The 19,477-nt window shown below is 52.2% G+C and overlaps 2 protein-coding genes across 4 annotated transcripts in view; one reads left to right on the top strand and one right to left on the bottom strand.

The window, feature by feature from the left end:
* LOC119102217 (protein held out wings) overlaps nt 1-3,659 on the bottom strand; it is a 29,184-nt gene extending 25,525 nt beyond the window's left edge. For all 3 annotated transcript variants that reach the window (XM_037225576.1, XM_037225578.1, XM_037225577.1), the window contains exon 1: nt 3,350-3,659. In XM_037225576.1, coding sequence (XP_037081471.1) covers nt 3,350-3,473 — 124 coding nt within the window. In that variant the 5' untranslated portion in view covers nt 3,474-3,659. The remainder of the gene's footprint in view (nt 1-3,349) is intronic.
* A 388-nt stretch (nt 3,660-4,047) lies between these two features.
* LOC119102218 (putative serine incorporator) lies at nt 4,048-18,169 on the top strand. The gene is made up of 11 exons (XM_037225580.1): nt 4,048-4,224; nt 7,275-7,439; nt 8,045-8,223; nt 8,415-8,476; nt 8,759-8,868; nt 9,873-10,176; nt 11,300-11,441; nt 12,480-12,556; nt 14,297-14,335; nt 15,709-15,850; nt 17,977-18,169. The coding sequence occupies exons 1-11, from the start codon at nt 4,189-4,191 to the stop codon at nt 18,113-18,115; spliced, it is 1,395 nt and encodes a 464-aa protein (XP_037081475.1). The 5' UTR covers nt 4,048-4,188; the 3' UTR covers nt 18,116-18,169.
* Nucleotides 18,170-19,477: the final 1,308 nt, after the last annotated feature.

Here is a 19,477-nt window from a genome sequence, read left to right as displayed (position 1 = left end):
TCAGCTCCACATTGAATGGCCCCGCAAAACTCGCCTACAACTCTCCAAGCGGGGCGTACAAGATATGCGTCATAAATGGACAAAACGGACAGGCATATACGACAACTGTTAAAACATGGATCGCTTACGGTCATTACATCACAAGGCAAGGTGTGCAGTATGATTTCGTGGTCAATTACTCTTCACGATCACACGACAAACCAGAACAAATGGGCAGACAATCGAGTGATCTAGTTATTCGCTGGACTCTTTATCGCTGATGCATCACTGCTTCATTGTGAGATAAACGCTGTCACACGAAACTCCACGTGGCCGCCTCGGTCGCTTCCAGTGCTCCAGCACTCCAATGTCTGGACTTCCAACACTACAACAAATTCCGGCTCTCGTCGACATGGCGGAGACAGTGGCGCGGTCCGGCGACGAGAAGCAGGGCCGGGACCGCTGACGGCGACGCCGCGCTCAGCAGCGCCCCAGTCCGCCTCGGTGCCTTCGGGGAGCCTGTTCGCGACACGGCTGCGCGGACGACCGCGTCTGTCGCGCCGGGTCTCGGCCTCGGTGCCTTCGGGGAGCCTGTTCGCGACACGGCTGCGCGGAAGACCGCGTCTGTCGCGCCGGGTCTCGGCCTCGGTGCCTTCGGGGAGCCTGTTCGCGACACGGCTGCGCGGACGACCGCGTCTGTCGCGCCGGGTCTCGCGTCACGCAGCCCCAGGCGGTCCCCCGCGGCGCCACCATCAGCCTTCGCGAATCTGACCAATCGTATCGCGACACACCACGTGGGTCGGGGGTACGCTCGTTGGCGGTGCAGGTTCTTCAACTTGCACGGGGCAGGCGGAGACGTTGCATTTGGACGACGCTCCCTCCCGCAGGTCTTTCGCGAGCCAAGCGCGCGTCATACGCGTCGTCGAACCGCTTCCAATAGAGCCATCGGGAGCCGTTCGAGGAATAAGCGCGCTGCACAAACTTCGCTCAATGGTCTCCAGTCAAGATGGCGTCAACTCGAATAGACAAATCGCTCTTAGAGATGGCTCATGTTCGGCCCAAAGCCAAGTGTCCTATGCCTGGAGCGTTTTGGCTGTGTGTAGTCAAGGTGCCGACTGGATTCCAAGTTTTTGGAGTTGCACAAAATCGCAAAGTCCGAATTGAAAATTAGGTGGACAGGAGCAGAAGCCTTGGAAAGTTTTTAGATGGGCGATATCATTCTATTGTGTCACAAAGTGGTACATACCTCCACTTGTTTACTGCTGCTCATGTTAAACAGAAGTTTATTCTGGAACACCAATAAGTTGTTGATACAGTAACTAGAAGATGCCACTTTTTGAAACATTCAATACAAAGTTTCCACAACTCAGGCCATCAACAGAAAGAACATAGATGTTGATATCTTCAGGAGAGCCTGTGTCACTCATCACTTTCTTATTCATGATTCATTACCACTCCTTATCTGACTAAGTGGCCATGGTGCAGCTTAGTTTACTGAAAGACAAGCTTAGCAGACATCAATGTCCATTGTCAGTTGTGGACATCTTTGCAGAAGCCTGTGATACACATTCCCTTACATAACTCACCTTCAATTATTTTCTTTCTTTTCATTTGGTTTGATGGACAGAAAGTAGTGACATAGGTAGTGACTGGGATTATTAACTGAGGCTAGTAATGTGATATTAAGAAAACACTTATATTATTTTGGAAACAACCCTAATTTTCTGACACTTTCTGAAACAGCTGGTCCATTCCTTGATTTTGGCTTGGACTTCAAACAAAAACTACCATAAAATGACACCTCTGGTTCTGGCTTTCCTCTCCAATTAGCTGGGCATTGGGTTGGATATCATGAGCAATGCAAATATGTGTTTCCTTGTCACCTGAAGACTTTGACACATTTCTGGGGATCTGCAACCTGCCACCCCCCAGTTCCTTTGTAAACTTTGCCATTCCACACAATGCTCAACCTGGACTCCACATTCATGAATCAGGATGGAATGCACATTAGTACTTATCTCCAGTCACTTTTGCTCTGTTTTCCCAAAGCCACTTGAACTTGGCTACTAGTAGGACTATGCCAGACCCAGTGCATAATGGTTAGCTACCTTGCCATAGAACTTAATGTTGCTGGTAGTGTTTGTTGCTGACCATTACACAGGTGATTTGTTTATCAATATTGGGAAGAGAAGCAAGTTGGGACCATGTTTGATCCCTATGGAGTACTACTTTAACATCAAAGAGAGCTTGCTTCCATTTGTACCTGTTGACCATAACCATACCTTTTGTGGTCAGAAAGTGCTGAATAAAGTTCTAAAGATGGCTGGCAACACCTTGACATTATTCTCCAGGGATGTTGCATGTACAGAATGGAGCTGAAAGACTACAGATAATAGAAACACATAAGCCTGATGATCATCTGCTCTTAATGCATGGATCCCAGTCCTCCAGGGTAGATACAACTGTTTTGAATGCAACACATCAGGTATGAAACAATGCCACAACATGGTCAAGATGTGAGACTGACTCCCTGAGCCTTCACTGCATCAGATGATGCAGATCAAGGCAACAATGACTGAGCAGTAGTTGGGGAGTTTCCTGTGCTCTCCTTCCTTGATGTAAGGGGACTTTACTATCCATCTTCAAATTTGGGACAAGGTCAATGTTGACAGACTTGCAGAGCAGGGTAGTCAGTAGTATGCCAGAGGGCTACTAGATTTAATAGATTTCCAGAGTAGGACAGTTAGTGGTATGGGTGTAGGCATGTGTTGGTGCAATGTATACCATGACCGTGATATGCCAGAGGGCTACTTGGTTTTTTTAATTTTCAAATGCATGCCACCTGGCACAAAAAAAAATTGTGGGGTTATTTTCTCATGTTTGTTCTGACCCTGCCAGAAAAAACCTCAGCCATTTTCATGACTCAGTCATTTGCCTGTGCATGCAAGCCTAGACACTTGAGTCACTTTCTGTGTAAGTGCACTTAACAACCTTCAGCCAGGACCATTATGGCCAGCACCATGGTCCTCCCAGGCCCTGCTAGCCAGGCTATTATTCAATTTATTTGGTTCCACATTGTCTGACCAAACTTTGAGGTGGGAGGCTTTCCAGAGAGCTTGAAAACAACAAATTAATCTCACAAGCAGCCTGTCTGCTAGTGAAAACAGAGTTTCCTAACTATAAGCAGACAGATACAGGCCTGGGTGAAGGGGCAGCTGACATTATCTGGAAAGCATTTGGTACAACTTCTGCTTCTTTGTCTTCCATGCAATACCTTACCGTCCTTGTATATCCAATGGATGCACATTATATATTAAACAATGACACTTCACTAGGCACGCAGGCTAACACCCACAATGCAAAAACCCACCTTCATCGAGTAGTCTTTCAACATGCAGGAAGACGTTCGGGAATGCAGTGATCTGCTTTCGATCCTTCAGTAGCTGCGCTAAGTAGTCTGCTATATTTTGCGTGTTGTTGGCAGGCTCCCCCATATTCAGACCCCAAGGAAACCTAGTTTCAGAAGTCCTAAAATGCACAGCTCTGCACTCTTACGAAATGTTTGTTGTACGTGGATCCGTTACAACCAAGCCTGACTTCACCTACTGCCTGTATTGGCCGGCACAGATTAACAATTTTCCACAGACAGTACGATTACTGTCTCCCCCACTCTCACCACCCGCCCCACGCAGCACTACTCCGGCGCCTTCGTTGAACTCGTGAGGCCCGAGGCAATCTTGTCTGATCTGCCTTTCGCTTCCTTCTTCAGCTGACCGATCCTTGCCTGTAAATTTATTTATAGCTCTCTGTATTACTTCTCCTATATGTCTTACAAAAAGTGTTTTTAGTAATAATTTAAATACCTAAACCAAAAATGAAGGGAACAAAATGGTACTTTCTAGGAAAAAAACATATATATGGCGCTTATCTCAGGTCACAGGATTTGAGATTCCATCAATCAGCTGTAAAATTCTAGTGGAGCTCACGCCAACTGAAACAGTGGCAAGCCTTGTCTAATATGCGTCATCATTCAAGGTCGTTTGTTTTGGTCCATTGACATTGGTGCGATTGATATCCCATCGCGCGAGCCCGTCGCGTTGCGGCAGGGCGGGTGTTGTGGAGACCGAGGGGGGTGTGAAAGGAGACCACTTAAGTTTTTGCAGGTTTTTCCCACATCTCGTGTTATCCTGCCCACCGTAGGACGAGGACATGGGTGCGGTGCTTGGGATATGCACTGCCTCGCAGGTAGGTACCTGCGTAACTCCTACCTTTAAGTGTTCAGCTTTGCCTGTCTGCATTTCCATGGCTGCGTGAAGGGTTTTCTGATAAAACGAACTGCAACAATGTTTATGCTGTGTTCTAAACCTTTACTCTTGGGGTTTATTTCGTAGAATGCAGTGTGTAAGTATTGGAGCTGGTATTGATTTCCTTTGTCTCGCAGCCAGATACCATTAGTACGGCGGCGCTGGAATGTATTCCTATAAGAATAGGAAAAAATATGCTGACATGCATGGCTATGGGTTTGCATATCTGGTGGTTTGTACACATGAAGACCTTTAGCTACAAGGCAAAGTGCAACAATAAGCCAGAGGGCCCCTCTTTGCTTTGCTACCTTACCCATTGCAGGCTGTACTGTTGTAATTTAAATCATCTTCACTGGGTGCTCACTTAGAATGCTCAGTTGTTTCAAATGTTTCTCTTAGCTTCTATTCATAAATAAGCTCATAAGTCATTCATCTCTCTATTAAGTGCTTCCCAATCTTAAAAACTTGAGTTAGTTATTTCTGGCTTCTATTAGGCAGCTTATTTCATTCATGGGCCACATGGTTGGTGGAGAAATTTCTTATAATACTGTCATGCTGGGGCTTAATGTAATGTTAAAGTAGTGTATTTGTATTGTCTTATCATTTATTGTGAAGATTATCATCAGACTATGCTGTTGTTGACCCACACAGCATGTGGAGTGTAGGCAGGAACAGGACTATGGCCCAAATCTGGTGAAAAAGACTGATTGCAGCACTTCTTTCAGCATAACTGTGATGCCTGTATGCAATGCTGGTCTGTGTTCTCACATGCCCCAACCGGCCCCATGCTGGTCTGTGATCTCACATGCCCCAACTTTCAGCCATATCGCTTCAGATGTTTTGCAGTGACACTCTGCAGGCCGGGGTACATTATGGCTTGACGAAGGAAATTCGCACTTAAGCATAATAAACAGTTTGGGAAAAGAAGAGCTGATTGGTTTTGAGAGGCAGGTTAAGTAGGTCACACATCATTGGTACAAACTTTGCACCAGTTGAGTACTCCCTTTATCTTTATTTTTAATGGAGAAATGAACTATCATGCTACCAAAAGTATCAGTTTGTATGTGGAGTCACACAATGCTTGTACTCTTAGTACAAGCTAGTCACCCAGCTTGGGCCATGGCAAGAGCTGATGCTATGTGAGCTGTGGGTTACATATTGGCAACCACAGCAGAACAGGCTTTGAAAACAGTGTTGTACAGCTATGGGCAAATTCAGCATCTACAAATCCCACTGTGGTGTGACTGTCTGACCCATTGGTATGCAAGTATTTGACCAGAAAGAAGGTGGTCATGAATGTGACATAATGGCCTCAACAAAGATGTCTGACCCAGTAGTGTGGAGGTATGTGACTAGGAAGAAGTTGGTCTGGAATGTGACACAATGGCCTAAACAAAGATGTTTCATCCATTAATATGCAAGTATTAACCTAGGAAGTTGTTGATCTTGAATATGACATAATTGCCTGGACAATGAGACTCAATCAATGAATATGTATGAACACCCAGTAAATCAGTTGTCACCAACATGCATCCAAACTGTTCTCAGTTTTTGTCATGCATTGATCAAAGGCATGAATTATTGGAATTACTGTTTTTCTTTATTTGATAATGGCTTGACATCTTGCTTCATGGGAATGGCCAGGTCTTACCAAACTCACAGCCAGCTGATTTTCAAGGATGGAATTAGTGAAATTCATGCATGAATGCTACATGGGCAAACCTCTGCTTGCAAAGGCGTTATGTGAGGCAGATGTTCTAACACACTGTTCATACCAAATTGTATGAGATTGCTAAGTTGTCCAACTTCAGTATCTTGTCTTTGGCATCATCCCCATAATGTTAGTTTGGAGCTCTCATCCATGCTACCATTCCTGCATTCCACAGTGAGTCTGGTGGGTGATAACATGTCCACACCCTGTGAAATTTTGTGTGTGCAACCTTGTCAGTCCTTTATAATACTTTCAGTGCTGTATCAAATGGGATCTTAGCAAGCTCTTAAGCCTATTGCTTTGCACGTAAATATGCCATTGGGGCTTTTATGACACATTTAGTGCCAAGACTATGTGGTATTGCCTGCCCCTTACCTTGGCAGGAAGGGCAGGCAATGCAGGGCTTTAAATCCCACATCCCTGGTTTTCCAGATGTACATCTTAGTGTCTACACCACTGGTATCCCTCTTCCCAATCTTTGTTTTAAATTGCTAAGAAGGATACCATTTTCCTATAGACCTGCCAGCGCGAGGCAAGTCATGCCAGACATCCATATAGCTTGTGCTCAAAGAGAGAAAGGTTACATTCATCCAACTTGGACAAAGACAGATAGTTTACATATACTGAACTTGTATTGTTTTGCTTGCCCAATTTGATGAAGTACCACCAAGCAATGCTAACATTTTCACTCTAATTTGCATGCTTCTGTGTCAACTATTGTTGCCTAATTGAGTTGTTGCCTTGTCATGATGCTGAGTTAATCACCTTACATTGATTTATACACAACCTGTGTTCTTCCATGCTCACCAGCCTTTTAAATTGTTAAATCAGAACCTTTGGATGACTGGCTTTCTGTGATCAAAGCTCATGCTAAGCAGCACTTGTTGTGTGAGCCCAGACCCCTATTACCTGTTCATGAAATTTCTGGTTGATAGCATAATTTGGGGGTGAAAGTTTTGCATCTGCAATGCCTGGCATGGTCCGTCGTTCCATCTGACGTCACCTGACCTTTAGTGCGACCGCTGCCACTGGCCGCAGGTCACGCCTGTCAAGGGCAAATGGAGCATCTAAGGTGAATCGAGCGTCTAAAGCGACCCCTCCCCCATTGGGGTGGGCGAATCGGAAGGCAGACGCTCACACCATCTAAGCTCTTGGGATGATGAAAGCTTTGTCAAGAATCTTGTACACTTGTCTGAAATGAAATAGGTGGTGTGCTGTTGTTTTCTATGTCTGCACCTGTCAGGTCCACAGCTTTTCACCAGCACTGGTTTGTTCTTCAGCTGGCGTGCTGCTGCGGCTCAGCAGCCTGCAGCCTCTGCTGCTCCGCCTGCCCATCATGCGCCAACTCCACCAGCTCGCGCATCATGTACGCCCTGATGCTGCTGGCCGTCACCGTGCTCTCCTGCATCCTGCTGGCTCCCGGCCTCCAGGATACCATGCAGAAGGTTGGTCGCGCTATATTAGCCTTTGTTCGATGTGTCTTGTTTCGTTACAGATATGACGGTCATGGATTGCCATGTTTGACACTATTTTGGCCTAGCCCAGCACATGCTCAGTCCTTGCGTTGCAAATCGTGTGAGGACATCAGAATTGGTGGTAGGAGCAGTAAGCAAGGAATGAACTCCCTATCCATGGGAAATCTAGCATAGATCCTAAACGTGGTGTGGCGTGAAGACGAACAATAAACCAATGTCTGGGTTAGAATCCGGGGTGGGAGGAGAGTCAGCAGATACCGCTATGAAAATGTGGCATTGTATTGCAAGAAATTAAACACAGCTTCCTTATGTCATAATTTAGCCCAGGATCTGCTTTCATCAAGATGATAATTGTATTGCTTAGGCCCATGGCATTGCACTACCAACAGCCATTGTTTAAATAATGTTCATGTTGTTGCTGATGTCAGGAATTCTGGCTGCTGGCTTGCATGTGTTGTGCTGTACAGGTGCAGGATCGCCTGTGTACCCTCATGCTGACCAGCTTTAGTTTCGACAGATAATTCGTCATGGAAGACACCTTCCTTGTGGTACCAGACCATGCACGTTGTTGACAGGTGCCCTTTTGCAATGATCACGCTCCCAACGGCATCAAGCTGGATTGCAGCACTGCTGTCGGCTACATGGCTGTCTACCGGGTCTGCTTCATTGCCACCCTCTTCTTCGCCCTGATGGCACTCATGATGATCAACGTCAAATCCTCTAAGGACGGCCGAGCAGCAGTACAAACGGGTGCGTCCACTGTTGGGAATTTCTGTCCTTGTGTTTTTTATTTCCTAGCGCGTTGTCGTAATGTCGGTTCAGCAGCTGATGGCAATATATGCTGGCTGCCAGCAGTTATTTCGAATCATTGGATGTCTCAGTTGTTTATATAGATACAGACAGTAGATAGGTCTTTCAGGTAATAAATGGGTGTTCTTGCTGCAGATTCTGGGGCATCAAGTACCTGCTGCTGATTGGCGGAATGATTGGAGCCTTCTTCATACCAGGTGAGAGGGACAGAGATCTGAACACTGCAGCTGGCTGAGTGGATGTTCCAATGGGCACGGGGCACTGTGCGATGCTAGAGCGGGCTGCGATATTCACGTCCCATTTGGCGGCTTTCACTGCCTTGGGAACACTTCCACCCTAATAATTGTTCACAACTGTTCGACATCTTGTATGGCTGGACACCGTGTTTTTTTTTATTTGTGTGGCATAATTCCGCCGAGAACACCAACAGCCTGCAGAATTCTTGGCCCAATCAGTCAGTGTCATGCCTGTGTTTGCAGCTGGGAGCCTCAACTGGTGGATGTACTTTGGCATGATTGGCGGCTTCCTCTTCATCCTGATCCAGCTGGTGCTGATCATCGACTTCGCCCACTCCTGGGCAGACAGCTGGGTCAGTGCTCCCCCAGACCGTGCTATGACAGTCTGGTATGTCAGTATGACAGTCTGGCAGTGTGAGGTCAGCATGACAGTCTGACAGCATGAATTTCGGGCCTTTAATCCAGCTGCTGGGGATATCATGGATGTTTGCGGTGCCAAGTACAGGTACCATGTATCACATTGGTGGCCCCAGGAGCTACGCTAGCCAACTTAGAATATCAGTGGGTAATGCAAGACAATTATATGTTGTTGAATTGTGGAAACACAAGCACTTAGGTAGAAATCATGTGATATTTAGTCATGCAAAACTTTGAAACATCGTCGTTGCCCATCACTGTCTTTACAGTATTGCACTATGCATGCCGCTCAGGTACCATGATGTACAGACTGTCAGTCATGCTATTCCTTTCATTCAGTGCACATTTTAGAGCTCATACAGAAGTCCCTGCGCCACGGCTCCTTTGCTGCTCGCTATCTAATGCTGGGTTTTGTTGGTTGGGCCGTGGTCTGTGCTCTTGAACTCTTAGGCATCGAGTCTTTGAATATATGTAAGGTTTGTTCACGATTTGGTAAGCTAGTGTAAATGATATTTCTTGTTTGTTGTTTGTTGATTGTAGATACTTTTGAAATTATAGATTGGTGTTTGGATTTTTCATCGAAACGTGATGTACTAATACTTATCACTTGAAATAAGCTCGCATGGCTATGGCAAGCGTCAAGCATTGCGTGTCATCATGCAGCGGACAAGATGTTTCAGTGGTCGCCGAGCATGAACGAGAACTTAAAAGCAATCATTCGTGGTACATTTCTACTAAATCAATAGATCAGATGATGAAATACCAGGGGAGGATGTCCGTGCGAATGTGGCTCCTGCTGAGCCGCACAAGGTTGGCGCCAGAGCGATCCTGTTCCACTGCGTGCCCGGGACTCTGGTCATCCGGTGTCGCCGGGGCCCACTTCAGCGCTGTCGCCTGCTGGAGAGCCAGCTGGCTGACCTTCCGACGCCTCCGCCGGCAGGTGTCGCGTTACGAGGAGAGCGAGTCGAAGGCCTGGTACTGCGCTCTGCTCTTCTTCACGTTCCTGCAGTACGCGCTGGCCATCACGGCCGTCGGCCTCTTCTTCGCCTTCTACACGCGCCCGGACGGCTGCGCCACACACAAGTTCTTCATCAGCTTCAACCTGATCCTGTGTGTGGTGGTGTCGGCGCTGTCGGTGCTGCCCAAAGTGCAGGAGTCGCAGCCGCGCTCGGGCCTGCTGCAGTCGGCCGCCGTCACCCTCTACACCATGTACCTCACCTGGAGCGCCATGGCCAACCAGCCCGGTAGGTGCTGGGCGGACGGCAGGGCGCGCGCTCGGCTCGGGTGTGGCTGGTCCACCCTCGGCTCGGTCCGGAGATGGGGCGTTGTTCCAAACCTGTGCCGTCTTGTCATGTGTGAGATGGTGTGTGGAATGACTACAGCATGCCTGTTTGTCACCTGTCACTGTGAAGCGGCAGCGTCGAAGTTGGCTTCGCGGCGTTTATACCACCTTGGGGTGAAGGGCAAACAGGACATACACACGCGAGGGACGAACAGGACATACACACGCGAGGGGCAAACAGGACATAATACACGCGAGGGGCGAACAGGATATAATACGCGCGAGGGGCAAACAGGACATAACACACGCGAGGAGCGAACAGGACATAACACGCGCGAGGAGCGGACAGGACATAACACGCGCACTAATGCAGCAGCATATTACATTAGCATCAAAGTATAACACCAGCTATGTGAAGCTTGGTCAATGTGATTCGGGCACCATTTTTCCACGTTGATGTGATAAGCGATTTGGAACTTTCCACTACAAAACGTAACGTAGCCATACCACAAACGTCACGCAGCCCCCATGGCGTGCTAGGCCTCCTCTGCTGTTGAGCTCCCAAGCGGCCAGCCTCCGCTCCATGCGGTTCAGTATCTGCCCCAGCCTCGCTGGAGCGCAGCGCTCTCCTCTGCCCGTGTAACGCCCCTCTGAGCCCCCGCTGTCGCCGCAGACACCAGCTGCAAGCCCTGCCCGTGTGACGCCCCTCTGAGCCCCCGCTGTCGCCGCAGACACCAGCTGCAAGCCCTGCCCGTGTGACGCTCTGAGCCCCCGCTGTCCCGCAGACGCTAGCTGCAAGCCCTGCCCGTGTGACGCCCTCTGAGCCCCCGCTGTCCCCGCAGACGCCAGCACCAGCTGCAAGCCCTGCCCGTGTGACGCCCCTCTGAGCCCCCGCTGTCGCCGCAGATGCCAGCTGCAAGCCCTGCCCGTGTGACGCCCCTCTGAGCCCCCGCTGTCGCCGCAGACACCAGCTGCAAGCCCTGCCCGTGTGACGCCCCTCTGAGCCCCCGCTGTCGCCGCAGACACCAGCACCAGCTGCAACCCTGCCCGTGTGACGCCGCTCTGAGCCCCCGCTGTCCCCGCAGACGCTAGCTGCAAGCCCAACTTCGGCGCCCTGATCCCGGGCGGCCGGTCGACGCCACCCGGGCACCAGCCGCCCGGCATCGACGCCGAGGCCATCGTCGGTCTGATCATCTGGTTCGTCTGCGTGCTGTACTCCAGCGTGCGGTACGTGCAGTTGCCCCCCCCCCCCCCCCTCCCTTCTCTCCCCTCCCTGCAGTCTCTGCTGTTCAGTGAAGTGTCGTTGGCGCTGTTCGCAGCTTGCTCAGCTGTGTCCCGTCTCCTCCGCGCTGTTTGGCTGTGCCGCGCTCTGGCACGCTCTGCTCGGCTACGTCCCCAGTATGTTCGTCTGTCATCCTCTCTGTTCATTCTCGCGAACCGTGCCAAATCCAGTAGCTAGCATTCAAGTGATGGGCTGGAGGGTGCGGTTAGTGAAGTGGTCAACGTGTCTGCGTTAACCACTGGGCGTCTGTAAAGCCAGAGGTATGGGGTTTGATTTCCCGTGGTGCCCGTCTTTCCTGCCAGAGTGAGGGGCAGGCGACGCCACATAGCTGTGGCAACTGAGTGCATCGTAAAACTAATGGCACACAAGTGATGCGCTAGCCTTCACATGTATGGGGCATGCATGATCTAGTGGAAGCATGCGCCAGTCACGTACCAGGTGGGCGCCTGTTCTGGGCATGATGCAACGTGCTCCACTGTGCCTGATGATGGTGCTAGGGGAGGGGGCTGCTTAGGCTGCCGTGGTCACCGCCGTCCGCCCGGTGTGGTCACCCGTCTGAGATCGCCTCCGCTGGGGAGGAGGCTGCTCGGGCTGCCGTGGTCACCGCCGCCCTCCCGGTGTGGTCACCCGTCTGAGGTCACCTCCGCTGGGGAGGGGGGGGGGGTGCTCGGGCTGCCGTGGTCACCGCCACCCTCCCGGTGTGGTCACCCGTCTGAGATCGCCTCCGCTGGGGAGGGGGCTGCTCGGGCTGCCGTGGTCACCGGTCACCGCCACCCTCCCGGTATGGTCAGCCGTCTGAGATCGCCTCCGCTGGGGAGGGGGGGGGGGGGGGTGCTCGGGCTGCCGTGGTCACCGCCACCCTCCCGGTATGGTCAGCCGTCTGAGATCGCCTCCGCTGGGGAGGGGGCTGCTCGGGCTGCCGTGGCCGCCGTCGCCCTCCCGGTATGGTCAGCCGTCTGAGACCGTCTCCTCTCGTGCTGCAGCACGGCCAGCTCGTCCCAGCACGCCAAGTTGACCGGCTCCGACAAGCTGCTGCTGAAGGAGGACACCAAAACCATGGGTGAGTACCGCCCCCCCCCCCCCCCCCCTCCCCTCCCCTCCCCTCCCCTCCCCTCCCCTCCCCTCCCCCTCCCCCTTCACGCTCCTGTCGCCCGGCTGACGTACGGACGACGACTCTCACCACCCTCGCTCGGCTGTCCTGTCCTCTTTGCTTGCATCTCAGGTGTAGTGCACGACAGCTCGTCACACATGCACACACACAGAGACAGACGCTCATACAGCGATCAGCAATGGTGCTACGCACGGCTGCCGACGCCGCGCACCGCTCGCTCAGTTAACACGTCAGCTTGTGTCGCTGTAGTTGCGCGTCAGCGGGATGTGTGTCGACGCTCATGATTGTGCGACACGGTCGGTAACATTTTGCATCGCGATCCATGGCTCCGAAACCTTAGCATTGCCCATTCATCACGCAGCGCATCATAATTCAAGCGACAGATCCCCTTGATGTGAATGTACCCCGCCTTGGCTGGCTGTCCTGCCCTGGGTTGTCCCGGTGAGTGCTGGTTTCTGGGCGGGCCGCGGTTGCGCGTGGGTGGACGGCGGAACCACGCCGGCCTGGATGGTCGGCGCCGTGGTGTTGCTGTGATTCTGTAGATTCGAGCCGAATGGCCGGGGTTGCGTGGTGAGTAAAGCTTAGCATACGTCTAGTGTGCCAGCGTAACGTGTTGTCAATCCATTGTATGGTAGAAAGCAGATGGATGTTTTGTGCCTAGCGTCCGCTGCTGTCGAAACCATTGGCTGATTTCACGGTATTACGGAGCTTTGATGACTGCGTTAAGTCCTGATATACGTATGCCGCATACGTCTTATTCGGGCGGTCGCTGACGGCTTCTTGGCAGCGTGTTATTCAACGCATCCTTAAGTAGACAATAATGTACATTCCATTCCATGTGTGACTTACATCCGCTGCTCGGTTCGCGGTTGTTGGTGCCAGTACTTCATCATTCTCCTATAACGGGCTGCGAAACCGGCCGGCTTGGAGGTGCTATTGGCGGGCCGTGGGTGGCACCCTCCCCTTGATCGACGGCCCCTCTGAGCCTTTACTGGCCGGCTGCGAGCTGCCGTGCGCGAACCGAGGGAAACATCTTCCCCTTGATCGACGGCCCCTCTGAGCCTTTACTGGCCGGCTGAGAGCTGCCGTGCGCGAACCGAGGGTGGCACCTTCCCCTTGATCGACGGCACCTCTGAGCCTTTAAGCCATATCCTCGTCCCGTGATTTTTTGGCAAGCCTATCAGTTCGTAGGTCTTAGCTTTGCTACACAGTAGCTACACAGTACTGTTGCAACTGCACAGTAGCAGTTACACGCGCTGGTACATTCTGTCATGGGATGCCTGCCGGGCGAGTTCCGTTCATTCATCTCGTGCTCACTGGGATGAACCGCCATCCGCTTCGCGCGAGGATGTGTCTACTCGGTGTTAGTCTTCAGCTCTTTTATCCGTGGTACGTGTTCTCTATCGCTTTTAGAGCCATCAGTAGCTAGTTTCATCCATCATGAAACATCATCATCGCACACTCTATCACAATTTATTACGTAGCTGCGATTGACAACATTGCGACTACCTTGTGACGATAGCTGCACATTGACATCAATTTTTGGGCGGGTTATGGTCGAAAAAGGTATGCTGATCGAAAATAAAAGATCGGTCATGTTTTAAATGATGTTTCTGCCCTGCGAAACTGGCTACTATTTGCTCTATAACACCTATCGGTATCGACTGGTAACTGGCGTCTATGTTTTAGCCAATCCGAGTGATGCCAGCACCCTGGTCGATGCGGAAGGTAAGCATGCCACTCTACTAACAAATCTCTGCGTGCGAAACAAACGCAGGCCTGAAGAATTAGCCTCGTTCGATTTTTTGTGAAGGGACCACACTGTGGCCGGTTTTTGTGAAATCTCATCCGAACTGGTATGCTACCAGACTTCCTCCTGCCCCATATCCGGGCTCCTTTATTCTTTTCCCAATATTGCCGAAAGCGGGCGTGGACTATACGAAATATTCTCAAGTAGTGTATACAGTAGCAAGGACACGTCTGTCGTGAGGGTCCTGGTGTTCGCTACGTTCATGGCGTCCCGTGGACTCATGGAGGTGCAGAATGTTACCGTCGGGACTAAGTCGCTGCCCTTACATCCGCTCCGTGAGCGGCAATCATCACTGTGCTCTCTCTCTCTCTCTCTCTCTCTCTCTCTCTCTCTCTCTCTCTCTCTCTCTCTCTCTCTCTCTCTCTCTCTCTCTCTCTCTCTCTCTATCTCTCTCTCTCTCTCTCTCTTCCTCTCTCTCTCTCTCTCTCTCTCTCTCTCTCTCTCTCTCTCTCTCTCTCTCTCTCTTCTCTCTCTCCTCTCTCTCTCTCTCTCTCTCTCTCTCTCTCGCTCTCTCTCGCTCTCGCTCTCCTCTCCTTCTCTCGCTCTCGCTCTCCTCCGCTCTCGCTCTCGCTCTCGCTCTCGCTCTCGCTTCGCTCTCCTCTCCTCTCCTCTCGCTCTCGCTCTCGCTCTCCTCTCTCTCTCTCTCCTCTCTCTCTCCTCTCCTCTCTCTCTCCTCTCTCTCCTCTCTCTCTCCTCTCGCTCTCTCTCTCTCTCTCCTCTCCTCCTCGCTCTCGCTCTCGCTCTCGCTCTCGCTCTCGCTCTCGCTCTCGCTCTCGCTCTCGCTCTCGCTCTCGCTCTCGCTCTCGCTCTCGCTCTCGCTCTCGCTCTCGCTCTCGCTCTCGCTCTCGCTCTCGCTCTCTCTCGCTCTCGCTCTCGCTCTCTCTCGCTCGCTCGCTCATCAAAATCGCGTTTGTTTGCTTCCTGCCATTGTCATGCAAATGAAAGCGCTGAACGATTCGGCTCCCTCTTCTTGCACCTTTTTCGTCGGAGTGACCATTCGGACGAAAGACATGTATGGGACGCTATCTTGCTTATGTTTACTTTGTATGGGCCTTATGTTGGTCGGGTCATTGGCCTCGAAGTGCATGTATTTGTTCTTTTGTGTGCGCTTTCGGTGTTCAAAACAATGCGGACAGGACTTCTTTAGTTTATGGTGTGTGCATCGATGTCGCCTTCTGACGGTAAGTAACTGTAGCTGTATTTTTTACGTTTAGGGCATCACGTGACCTGTCACGTAGCTCGCCATCTGTTGTGTGACCGCGTAGTCTGAATGTGGACGATATGTCTTCAGGTGGCGGTACTGCGAGCGACGCCGAGACCGCCAAGGTCTGGGACAACGAGGAGGATACGGTAGCCTACAGCTGGTCCTTCTTCCACCTGATGTTCGCCTTGGCCACGCTCTACGTCATGATGACGCTCACCAGCTGGTACTCGTAAGTATCCGGCCGGGGGATGGAGACGGCATCGGTCACATGGCGTGGTCTCGTGGGCCGTCGTGATGACGCTCACCAGCTGGTACTCGTGTATATCCGGCTGGGGGATGCGAACGGCGCCGGTCACGTGACGCCGTCTCGTGGGCCGATCCGCCAGCTCCCTCGAAATTGGTCCGGGGAGGATGGGTAAAGAATTTGTAGCGGGCATCAGCTGGAAAGGTGGTAGGGGATACCATTCCGAGTCCTAAGAGTTCAAAACACCACGCCAAGCGGCATAAGCCACCGCAAGTCACGACAAGCAAGAGGGCGCCGGTTTTTGGACTAGTGAAGCGACTGGATCCGCCGCTACACCGCTGGCAAAATGACTTTGATTTCTCCGATCGCTGGTTTGAATATCAACTCCGAATCGGAGGTGACAAAACGTCCGGAGACGGGGCTGAGGTTTTGATGAAGACAGTTTTGCCCTGTGATCCGGAAGCGGCTGGCCGTACTGCATGGCCCACTCTGCTAGGAGTCGGCCAGTCGGGGGGCCCGAGGCCCGTACCGTTATTGGCACCTCAGTGACCTGTGCTGGTGTTCGCAACCCTTTTGCCGGATGAGCTGGGCTTGGCGCGCCCGGGCAAGCGTCAATAATGCAGGGTTTAATTCCTGGGAGTGGGGGTCGATCGACTTAGTACTTTTGTCTGAGCGCTTTTCACAATTCTGGAAGTTCGTTGCGGGGCGTTGATAAGCACCGAGCATGCGATGTGTCGTGTCCGCAATGCGTTGGGACCAGTCCGCCAACGACATTCGTACGTGTAATACGCACCACACTGAGAGCATTGCGCGGATGCATTTTGCGACCTCGATCGTCAAGTCACTCTTCTATCCGCGGCCCTGGCCGCTGGCCTAGCTCACCCCCGCCACCTCGCTAAGCCGATGGGGCTTCCTCGTCCGCCTTTCGTCCGTCACGCACGCGATGGTGACGGGCTGTTTGGACGTGACGCCTCGTGACATTTGCACGTGCTTTTCATGTGACACAGTGCGGTCTCCAGGTGGGTTGAGGTGGACGCGTGCAGACGCACTCGCGCTGCGCCATCGTCGCAGGCGGTCGCACTCCGAGCACTACCTGCCTAGCCTCCCCACAGCTGTGGCCTGGCTGGGCTGCCACTGCGCTCTGTGCTACGGGCCTGTACCTCGGGCTGGACCGTCCCATCACTGTACTGACGGTCACGAGCACCAGCTGAGGCTGGCCGGCCTGTTTTGGCCGCCGCTGTGAGGCACGTCACACACCGCGGCCCAGGGTGTCCCGTCCCCGCACTGTCGCTCGTAGACAGCGGCCGTTTGGCATGTTCGGCTGTGTTGGGTTCACCCAGGAAAACCCCGCCTGGATCTGCGGGCGCAGGTCCAGGCGTTGTGTAAACATACACGCAGTCGAGTGTAGCCGGTAGCTGTTCCTGACTCTTGTAGAGCTGGACTTCCAGCTATGTCGCGGTTCTTGACGCCTGAGTAGGGACGCCCGTGAGGTGCCGCGATGCGCCCACCAAGCCTCGTCGTAGCCGCCGCGTGATGGCTGACCACGCCATGATTGCGTCGCGTCGGAGCAGACGCCCCTGGCCAGACGGGCTCAGCGTCCAAGGCCAGACTCCAAGGCTGCGACTGAAGCCGGTCGGGCGCGATCGAAGCCCCGGACCGCTGCTAGCCAGCCGGCGGCCTATTGACACGAGCCGAGCGGCGACGGCCGACACGACAGCATCGCTTGTGCTCACCGGGCGCGAACTCATGGAGTCGGAGGACAGGAGACGAGTGGCGCCAGCTGGGCATTGCCGCGCTGGACATGCCGGCGCGTGGCGGCCGTTGGATGTCGTGATCATGTCGCATGTCTACAAGCACGGGTTTGGGGCAGAATATTTGCGACACATGTGAGCTGTATAACACACACTATATATATATATATATATATATATATATATATATATATATATATATATATATATATATATAGCTCATGCACGGAGCTATTCTTGCTGTTTTAAAGCTGATTGACGGGAATCATCCGGGTAGGACCTGTGCTGTTCTGTGTTTCGACCGAAAATATTGAATGCTGGCGTGGCTACCTATTCAGCTGACACATCCGTCTCCGGCAGCCCGAACTCGGACCTGCGCTCCATCTCCAACAACTCGGCCTCCATGTGGGTGAAGATTGTGTCCTCGTGGCTCTGCCTGGCCTTGTACGCCTGGTCGCTGGTGGCGCCGCTCATCCTCACCAACCGCGAGTTCAACTGAGCCGCCCGCCCGACAGCTGGTGTTGCGACTGGCCGTTGGCGGTCGCAGTGCACTGCAGAAAGAAACCCGTTTGATTTGGCGTTGCATCCGCAGTTCTTCGGAGGCCGCTCTCGCCGTCTCGATGTGCGTGCGTGTCGATGTGCGCGGCGCTTCCGCGTCGTCCGGGGTGGCGGCGAGTCGCCCCCCCCCCCTTTCCCCTCCCGTTCCGCGGTCAGGTGTGGCTGGTGCGCGCGGGGCCCACGAGGGCTGGCCTGCGGAGGTAGTACGCGCCCGGCTGGCTGCCGGAGCTTGGGGCCTGCTCCGCAGCCCGGACCCGTCTGCTAGTCACTAGATCTGGGTGGCATCCCTCGTCTGTCAGTCTCTGTGATAAGTTAAACATATACATATATATATATATATATATATATATATATATATATATATATATATATGCGGTGGTACACTTGTAGACGGAGCGACGTCGAACGATGGAGAGCGTCACTTTGAGAGGCGCCTTGCGTTATACGCCAGTATCTATATATAGGTGTAGGAGGCAGACAGAGCACTGCAGCTGCCTCGATGCGCTGGGTAGTTTAGTTTTGGTCTTTCTGTCTTTGGCCCTTTGAGATGCCGGTTGTCGTATGCTTAGCGCGTTGTCAGGACGGTAGTAGCCCGTATCTCGATGGGATCGGAGGCGGCTTCCGTCTTTTTTCTGGAACTATTGTCGTATGATGATTGAGAAGCGTGCACTGCACTCATTTTGTGATGACCGTTTTAATGTAAACAGCCCACTCAAGCGAATATATTTTAAAATGCAGGACGGCGTTTCTCGATTGCTCCGGTTGTGCCCTTCCGACGCGATCCTGTCTGAAGTTGTCTACAAAACGGTAGACCAACAAGTATGAAATTGCTCGAAAGGTTTTGGATGAATGCTGAGCTGTTGTAATGCTTTCGTTTTAATCCACTGGTGGAGACCAGGTGGTCATTACCGTAGATGCTTAGAGTTACCTCATTATCACCCAAGTAGTATGGTCTCCGTGATTGATGCGCTCGCTCGGCTGTGACGAGACCATAGCGAGGCAGGGCTCGGGCAGTCTCGGAGAATCGACACCACGCATCAGGTGCACGACCGACTGCAAGCCGGGTGCGCCAGCACCCCTGTTTCTCTTAAAGCTGAACTGACTCTTTGACCTGAAGCTAGCGACTGTTCCCTTGCAAGTCACGGTTGGATCTACAGAATGCTTGCATAATGCCAAAATGAGGCCGTGTAACTTTTATGTGCCGAAAGAGTGAGGCAGACAAGTGTGGTGGGTGGACGCTGTGATTGTCCCACGGACGCTTGTCACGAGCAGGGACTCGCAACAAGTGGCAGGTGAACGCTGC

The sequence above is a fragment of the Pollicipes pollicipes genome, unplaced genomic scaffold (genome assembly GCF_011947565.3).
Source record: "Pollicipes pollicipes isolate AB1234 unplaced genomic scaffold, Ppol_2.1 Scaffold_5724;HRSCAF=6776_pilon_pilon_pilon, whole genome shotgun sequence".
Taxonomy (NCBI): domain Eukaryota; kingdom Metazoa; phylum Arthropoda; class Thecostraca; order Pollicipedomorpha; family Pollicipedidae; genus Pollicipes; species Pollicipes pollicipes.
The sequence above is the reverse complement of the archived record's forward strand: the minus strand, read 5'-3'. Positions and strand labels throughout refer to the sequence as shown.